The 9,810-nt window shown below is 32.4% G+C and overlaps 2 protein-coding genes across 2 annotated transcripts; both read right to left on the minus strand.

Annotated features, from left to right (window-relative positions):
- Nucleotides 1–742: 742 nt before the first annotated feature.
- On the minus strand, nt 743–1,099 carry Smp_149850 (hypothetical protein; the record flags this gene model as incomplete). The annotated part of the gene is made up of 1 exon (XM_018796576.1): nt 743–1,099. One exon carries the CDS (start codon nt 1,097–1,099, stop codon nt 743–745), a length of 357 nt encoding a protein of 118 aa, XP_018651704.1.
- Nucleotides 1,100–2,818: 1,719 nt separating this feature from the next.
- On the minus strand, nt 2,819–5,809 carry Smp_149840 (hypothetical protein; the record flags this gene model as incomplete). Its single annotated transcript, XM_018796577.1, has 4 exons — nt 2,819–2,881; nt 3,311–3,709; nt 4,400–4,854; nt 5,797–5,809. 4 exons carry the CDS (start codon nt 5,807–5,809, stop codon nt 2,819–2,821), a joined length of 930 nt encoding a protein of 309 aa, XP_018651705.1.
- Nucleotides 5,810–9,810: the final 4,001 nt, after the last annotated feature.

Raw genomic sequence — 9,810 nt, forward strand, 5'->3', positions numbered from 1 at the left:
AATGAAAAGAATAGACAAGAAGGCATTATTATGACTTTTGTATTTATTTATATGTACTGAAACTTCATTTTGCCAAATTTTAATAATAATTAATATACATGATTCTGAAATGAAATCTACCGGGGAAAAATATTTAACCCCGTCCTACAAAGTTTGTGTACATGTCAGGGGAGGTGATGTTTCCGTTTTTAAAACTAAAAGAATAGATAAAATTATCCAACAACACTGTATGAGCCTCCATCATGAGTGGCTATCCATGATGATGATGACGATAGGTGTATGCTTTGATCAGGATATGATTATAGTGTAGGAAGCAAACTATACGAAGAATAACAAGAATGGAAAAATAATGAATAAAGAAGTAAGCAGAAAACGTAACTGAACATTGTATTACAGAAATATGCCATATATATATATATATATATATATATATATATATATATATATATGATAGCCAAAGTAAATCTCTGCATGTTTGAATAAATAAACAAATGAGAAGTGAAAGAACACAATTAAGTAAGACGAATAATTGAAGTGAAAACTAGCAAACATCAAAAATTGATCCTTTCTTTGTTTGTACCTACCTCCCCCACACCCAAACATATACTATCAACATCATCATAGTCACACACCTATCTTCTCTTCACTAGAATTGAATAAACTAATGACAATAAAATCACCATTTTGAAACAAGTTATAAACTATTGATCGGGAGAAAAATAGACAAACAGTGTGATTAGAATCACCAAGGATTGATCGGAATTAAGTGAGATGAATTACTGGAAGTCGTAATAGTACCAGCAGTAGTATTAGATGACCTGGTGTTTTTTCTATCATTCAACGAAGAAGAACCACTTGATACTGATGGCAGTTGCATAGAATGTGGGAAATGGTTTAGGAAGGCTTCAGGCAATCGAAATCCATTCAATAAACTAGCGGCAGCGGCTACATTTATCATATCGGAATGTGCTGGAGGTGGTGGTATTGATGATCCAGGATGGAGAGAAGAATGCGGATGAGGCACATAATTATGAATAGTCAGTGGTCGAGGAAAAGAATTAGGAAAACGCATTGGAAATGGCAAATTATTAATATCCATGCTATTTGAAGAAGAATCAGCTCGTCTTCGTTTTAAATCGTTATTATTTAAAGTATTTGTTGAAGATGGAAAATTTATAAGAGCAGGAGATGAAGGAAGAACAGTTGGTCGAACACACGTCGTAGTAGTAGTAGCAGAAGAAGAAGAACAGGAAGAAGAAAGGGAATTGAAGGGTTGAGCAATTAATGGAAAGTTGAAGCCGGCAATATTTGATACTGATGGCACTGGTGAACAATTATTATTATTATTGTTAGCCATAGATGACGATGATACTGTTGAATTGAGAAAAGAAAAATCTGTTGATTTCGGGAAAGAACCACCATTTAATACAGAATTATTCATTTGTGACATTTGAGAATAAAAGTTTTGTAATATTGCTAGCTGAGTATCTTTACAGTCTGGTATACTATTTAGAAATTCTTTTGATAGATTATTCATAAATTCATTAAATAGATGTCCCCAAAATGATATATCAGAGTTTATACTACTAGGAATTGAAGGACCGCTATTATTATTATTGTTATTATTATTACTGCTCACTGAATTAATAGGATTATGAAGTTGTGAAGGAAGAAAAGAAGGAGGTCTTAGTGGCGGTGGATGAGTTGATCGATTGTTATTCACTGATTCAATATTTATTCTACTTGAATTATAATTTGCAGGTCCACTAATTATGAAAGAAGGCATAGAGGAATGTACACCTAGGCTCAAACGTCTAACCACAGGACGAATTGGTAATCTAGGTGTTGAAAATATTGAGGATATAACCGGAGATGATTGTAATCCTTGAGTAGATGATTTACAATGTTGGATAAACAGAGAGATACGAATATGTGCGTCAGCCCAACGTCCATAAAGCTTGATTAGGTAAAAATAAGTATAAAAAAACATATAGTATGAGAAATGAGTTAAAATATGTATATTATCATCAAAGGAATAAGGGATAGATATTCTAAATTACACTGTGTGATTATCGCACAATGTTGCGAATCGATTGCATTTAATAATAAGTATACCAATCAAATCCAACATAATTTTTTTGTGATAAATAGTAACATTTTAATTAGTCACTTAGTCATACACAATACAGAATCTGGAATATATTTGATGTATTCCAAGTTGACAAACCATATCCGTAGTACCGGTAGACGTAACTGACAACACAAATGCCAGAGTAGAAGTACTAGTATTATTAGTGGTACGTTACAATATTATGCACAAACAATATCACTCGAAAATAACAAAACTTGAGTAAAAAAAGTATAAGATGATTTTAAAACTCAAGACTTTAGTCTGGGGTGGCTTGTGTAGAGAACTGTTTTTTAATACCTGAACCTTTTAGGCGATGCTTGTAGTAGTTCTCCATGTTTCAATTACGCACAAAATAAATATCTTGACGTTCATACTGAAAATTCTGACTTTGATGTTGGTTGTCGGTTGTTTTTCAATTATAGGAATTCTGCCCTTGATTTACCAATCCGTGCCCTTAAATTTGAATCGGTTCTCCGCTTGTCTAGGTAAGGAAAAGTTTGCACCTCTTTCAGAGTTCCGACAACAAATGTGATTTGGTTGGTGTTCCGATGTTGCATCTTTGGATGTTGTTTGTTTCATACGTAAACAGTAAGATAAACTTTTGACAAAATCTATTCTAGTAGTCTTTAATGTGCTTTGTATCCTTTAATAATTCAATTCATATTCCTATTATTATCACATGATATTCTATATTCTATTTTTTTGGCGTGATGCATTTTTATGATCCTTGACCATTAAGAATTTGCTATGCTACGATTAAAGAATCTTACATCGATTACATACTTTAGTGAACCATGGGTTTGCAGAGATGGTTGAATTTCGTAGCTTACATGTAAACCCTAAGATTATATATATTTCAAAATATGTATGCGTATGAGTGGGTGAATACGTGGGTTCAGAGCTCATGAGGAGCATTAGTTCCTCCAAAACTGTAAACATACCAACCAGTATGAAACGAAGGTCCATAAGGCCTGTTTTCAACCAAATAACATTAAAATACAGTAGACTACTAGTCAATTAAACTACTGGCTACATTGGAAATTAATCTACAGAATGCAATGAGAGATAGGAACTAGATAGATATGATAACAGTTATTACTCAGTGGTAAATTAGTGTGAATAAGTAAGCAATATTTTCGGAGAAAAAGCCTTCAAAACTCTAAGTAAAACAATTTTTACCTTGTCTCCATGAACTGGACGGTGTAGAATACCATTATAATTAGTTTTATCTGGTCGATTAGAGTGATTAACTCTCATAGGGGAATACAACGGTTGTGTGGATTGTAGGTTTGGAATGGAAGGCATAAATGATGAGTTTAGTGTAGCGTTAACTTTGGAACCAGGAAATAATGGTGATGAAGAATCAGGTACAAGAAATGATTTCAAAAATTCCGGAGGTATATTTGGCGGCAGTGGTGGTGGTATTAATTGAAGAGAAGGTGGAAAATTAGAACGAAGCACCGATTCTGATGGCATATATTCCGGTTTATGCAATCCCATCATGGCATTACGATCATTGTGTGTAGATAACGATGAGGACGAAGACGACGAGACAGGATTGTGTAGATCGCCATTAAACTAGAAAAAAAATGATTGAAAGTGGTAAAGGGCCAAGAAATCTTGAGATTAAGGGTATTCACATTCAATGTAAATAAATGCTTTCTTATCTGCTATTTGAATTTTGCAACATCACTGAGTGAGGATTGAAAATGGCGCTATAACGAGAGTGGAGTGAATTCAGGTATTTGATCAATTAAGTCTTAAGTTATTAGTTTAAAGGTAACGCAAACGCATGTTTCAAGACTTACGTATCTTTGATTAGGTGTCTGAATTTGATGTAATGGTGAGTGCATCCCGATAAGGAATGTCTGCAAGACACCGTTATTCAGCTCATTTTACAGAGTCCAGTGGTTGTTAAGCTGAATTCAATCAATATATAATTTTACTCAATAAAATCTTAACAACTTACTTGTCTTTTATTTTAAACCAAACACGAATAGCTAACAAATATACCAAGTACATATCTACCAATAGTTATGTTACAGTGAATGGATGAAAAAGGGTTTGTAAAGAATAAACAATTTCTTCTTTTCATAAAATCTTGGAACAGATTTATACCACAGTAGATAACAAGTTAGGTCTTGCAAGCAAAAAAAACTACTTTTAAGTCTTAGTGTGAATGCACAGTGGCGCATACAAATACCTTACACATAGATTTGTGAATAATAATAATAATAATAATAATAATAACAATAGATTCACACTTACAAGTTTTAAAGGGAAAGAACTTAAATTTTTATTCATTACTGAATCTGATGATAAGGAACAAGAAAGATTGGAACTTATGGAATTTGACTTAGAACTATGCAGAGTAGATGGTGGTTCTAATGTCCCGATAGATGATTGAGGCATAGAATTTAAATGATGATGATGACGTTGTATCATTGGATTAGGTGGTATATTGAAATTTTGGGCATTTCTATTATTACTATCAGACAAACAATTGATATTTGTTGTAGATGGTAATGAATTGACCAATGAATTTGGTACAATTGAATTATTATTACGATCACTACCACTATTGATCATTATACCTTGAGAAGATAATTTCAGTTTACCCAGTGTTGAATTTGATGTTGCGAATTCACGATCAGCGTAAGCTGTAGCTAATACAGCTTGAGATCGATCAGTTTGTAGTTGACTAATTGACAATGATTCTGAATCTACAGTAAAAAACAAAGAGAAAAAGCACAAGTTGTATAGATATACAGAATGTGTTAAATCTGTTGGAAGTTAGACTCATACACCATTGGATACCCGCTCAATGCTATAGAGGTTAAGCGTTCGCGCGCGAGACTGGAGGTCCTGAGTTTGATTCCCAGTTGCGGAGTCGTGGGTACGCACCGCTGAGAAGTCTCGCATTAGGGCGAAACGGTCATTCGGTGGCTGTATAACTTAGATCGGTTCATGATTTCATTGAAATTTAGAAATCTCCACAACCTCGTATTGATAAACAAATAACTACAATAAGGAATTATGCAAATCAATAAATGTAATTTTAAATTATAAACTCAATGGTACGACTAGTATTTGAGTAAAAATTACAAGTGATTAATCATTGAATAGTAATTAATATAATGTTGCCTAGTCCTTTAACATAGATCAAATTCTGCGGATCAGGCTGAAGTGTGACTACTAGTCTAGATAACTCAACATAACGTGGACATTGTTTTGGTGTTGAGTAGTCAACAGAAAAAAACCGTAGAATTAAGATGCATTCTAGCTGGAACTCGTTGACAAGATTTGATTCAAGTTCTTAGAATTCTAATATGATACAATAGTAACTGGGGTGAAAATCAACTACGTTAAAAGTAGGATGAAGCTATTTTCAATACGGAGTATATTATAGTCGCAAGCTAAAAATACGGTCTTCATTTCAGTAGTCTGGATGGTATTAAGCATTGAACGTGATGAAAAGACGACTTTGTAACTGTCAGTTCTTCACAACCTTTCTTAATTATATTAAAACTAATCACTTATTGTTACGGAGTAAATAGATTGCGTCCTTTTATCAATTACATAAAATATTTGATACTTCAACATTCAATATTCAAAAAAAAAACACATTCTTACACTCCCTACCTACTTTCCATTCTTACACTCACCTCCAACAGCCATACATATACATAAACATATATGAAAATAAGTGAAAAGACCTTAACGATTAGACTACTAAAAAAGAAATGCAAATCATGTTAACAAGTATTACAAACGAAATTTCAATATCTTACAGATAATAAGTCATTAAATAATATTTTCCGTGAGAAACATTTTCTTTTTCTAATTCAAACAACCACAACAACAAATAAATCAACGGTTCAGTCAAACATATACACATTCTATATTAAACAAATAAACAAACAGAATATGCTAATTTTGAATAAGAGGAAAAATTGGGATAATAAATAAAATTCACAAAACAAAGCATTCTGAAAGTTAAATAAAACCAAACTTTAGAGGGAGAGAGAAAAAAAAAGAGGAAGACTACGAAAAGAGGAAATGAAGCCAACTACACATCGAAATCTACACGCGAATATAGGATAAAGTCTATTCTCACTATGTTTAAACAAAGCAAAACATTTTTCAATGACTACAAAAGAAAATTCCATAAAGTTTATATGAAAGACAGTAAATATCTGAATGAAATAATTAAGTCTGTACACTATGTATATAACTTTATACCAATGGTGGGATAAGTTATAGAATATTAGCTGATATGCTCTATTTTGTAGGACAAAATGATAAATATTTATCCATCTATGTGACTGAACATGTTAAGTGGTTAATAAAACTTAGTTTTCAAATACCTGTTTCAGCTTGGGCACCTGGGCAGTATCACAGCCCTCAGGCAAATCGAATGAGATTTGTGCGGAGCATATGTATCTGGTTCTTACTTGTACCAATATTTATGTGTTTAAATAAATAAATAAATAAGTTTTCAAATAGTGTGTCGATGATGCATTCAAATCTGAATTCACTTCGGTTTGGACAGACAAATAAAAGTGCCAACTTGTATGAAAAACATTGTGGTTCAAAGCAGGGTATATAAGTTATGTGTAAAAATCTTAAGTGTTAAAAAAATTTCTCAAATATTAGAAATATTTTTTTGGTCTAAAGGTGATGGGTTCACTACAAACCCGTATCCACAATTAAAAAGTCTCAAGCTTGCAACAAAACAACTTTTAAGTGTTTTGGTTACAGGTTTACAACAGACATCCTGACGATTTTGGCACATGATGGATTTTTTTTTAAATTAAACTTGTCTCGACAAATCACCAAACGGATCACCATCCATCTATACTAAATACAAAATATACGATTGAAAGTTAAGTAGATCTAACATGTTTCGATATGTAATCTGATCCAAACTTCGTCAACGAATTAAAACAGAATTACCAATCGCTGACATTATTACAAATTAATTTTATATTCAATTTCCCTTCATGCATACTTGGCAACCGACTTCTGTGAAACTGTCCATTGAAATATTGACAAATGGGTGTAAAGTTGGATCATGCTTTCAAATAACTTTGAGATCTTAACTAGTTAATCCAATCAAGAAAGAAAGAGAGCAGAGTTCGATAAATTACTTATTACGTTAAAATAAGTACTTCAAGAGTGAGGTTTATGATCCTTGAATCATAACTGATGTCACCTAGTGATGAAAACCTTACCCTAATTCTAATTCGCAACACAAATATCTAAGTCGATTTTTAAAAAAATTAGCTGTGATCTTGAAGCGGTTTGCACGTTCATCAGTGACTCAATGATACAGATCAGCTTTATAGATGGGTATTCATATAATCACTGCATACCCTAGAATAATTTATAGATCATGCCTAAAAAGTAGTAACAAATATTATAATTGGCTATATATTATTATAGCAAGCCTTAAGAAATTATTATTTTCATCATTATATGGTACTACGGTAAACGAGAACTCAGGAGGGGAAGACCAATTTATTGTTCAATGCATAATCACACTTTGTTTTACCAAAAATGTGAAAATCATACATACATCTTTAGCACATCTTTCAGTTATCCTCTATATCCTTTGCCATTCTTCCAGTTCTGTTTTTATTCCAATTCCTTTCTGTTCTCTTCAGTTCAATCTTTTTTTGAAAAGCATTACATATCAAATTGGTGTTACATACTACTTCTGTCGACATAAGTAGCATATACCGCAGCACTACTAGTATACTGACAATCATCGTTAGTCTTCTCTCTAGAGAAACTTTGATGTGTGTACGTGTTTACTTACGCAAGACAATAACTTTCTATGTTGGACTGGAATTTTCATTCATGGAAAAATCAACAACAAACATCAAATAATCATTATTTAAAAATTTCTACTTTTATACACGCACGTACACACCCAGAGGCAGAACGCCATAGAGATGACGGACATAGTGATAACTCTTACAATCAATTAAAATTTATAATAAACAACAACACATTAAATATGGAATTCAATACAACAAGTGGGTTATTAAAATTGTAAAAACAATCAAGTACACATACATACATACATACTAATTTCATTCATTTCAGGATATAAAACAAAAACAAAACGTATAGGAAACTGTTGCAACATGATAACGAGAAAAGAATATGGAGCAGAGAGAGAGATAAGAGAGGAGGGAGAAGACATCAGGAGAGAATGCAAAAAGTTACAATAAAACGATTTTACTTCACAGATGAACAACAAACAAGCAATTGTCAAGCTTAGTCTTATACTTCCTTCTCTATATATTATTCATGAGAATAAGAGAAAAAAAAGGCAAAAGATGTAAGGAATAAGAAGAAAACAAGATGAGAAAAGTAGAGAGCCATGGAAAATAAACGAAAAATAGAATATGAGCAAGGACAAAAACAAAGAAAGAAGGATGTCCATAATAATAACAAGTTGTAGTGTTTGTTTTTTCACCAAAGATTAATAGGTTGAAAAAAAAGAGTAATAAGATGAAAATAGTGTGAGAAATATGTTAGGAGTTAGTTTTTTCAAAAAATGAAATAGGTTATCAGAAAGCGAATACACCAATTGATTACAATGGTACAATGTGACATAATGATCACAGAGCTTTCTAAGATAATTTACTTAATCTAGGTGTGAATAATGAGTTGAATCCAACCATGTATGCTTAGTTTTATGATTTGTAATCAAGGAAAAAAAGTAACTGTATCACACTAGGCACGATATAGCACTGAGACAACTGCTATTAACAATATCAATTTCAGTTAGGATACTTTTAAAAATCAAGAACTACAAGACAGCTCTGTTTCTTCCCGATGTATGAAATTCCTCAGCAGTGAATAATCATAACCGTGTCAGATATCGTGGCGAACGCTTAACTATTACAAGTTTTGGGTAGCGGTCCAGTAGTAAACGTTCCCATACTTCAATAAATGTGAGATATAGAGCGACAATCATCCAATCCTTTTCATGACAACTATTTCAACACCGATACACCTGAACTGTACTTTAGAAATATCTTGAAATAAATCACTAGTGAGTTGACTATAGTAATTTAGTCGAAGCGGTTTCGTAAAGATTTGTAAATTTTTTTATCACGAAGTGACATCGCTTAAGGTATCATTTTTTCAAAACATAAATTTAATATTCAGAACTGAGATGGATAAAAACACTGTACTTGTTCTTCTATTTATTCCTTTATATAGTGTCAACAATGACACACTATATTTGTTTGAAGAAAAAGTCTCCTAGAACGGAGACTTATTTCACTCGATCATGATTGACACTACACAGGTTATGATAATTGTTGTAAACTGGATAATAAAAGCACCGGTAACACTGACCGAAGTCGAATGGATGAATTCCTGTACCATATGCATTACAACTTCAGAAATGCAGAGCATATTTCTAATCTCGACAAGTTTTTAAACCATGTTGAATAAATGTAACCACTCTATTTTTTTGGTTTTGTGTAATATATTCTTACTCTATACCGACCGTTTTCTGAAATGTCACAGTGACACTTAAGATTCGTTCAAATTATAGTCTCGCCAAGACTGATTATTGAATAGGCATGTTAGAAACGGTCACTGTCAAAGCAGTCTAGTCTAACATAATATCATTACCTAAGCAATGTTTGTTAACT

This window comes from Schistosoma mansoni, chromosome 4 (assembly GCF_000237925.1).
Source record: "Schistosoma mansoni strain Puerto Rico chromosome 4, complete genome".
Classification (NCBI taxonomy): domain Eukaryota; kingdom Metazoa; phylum Platyhelminthes; class Trematoda; order Strigeidida; family Schistosomatidae; genus Schistosoma; species Schistosoma mansoni.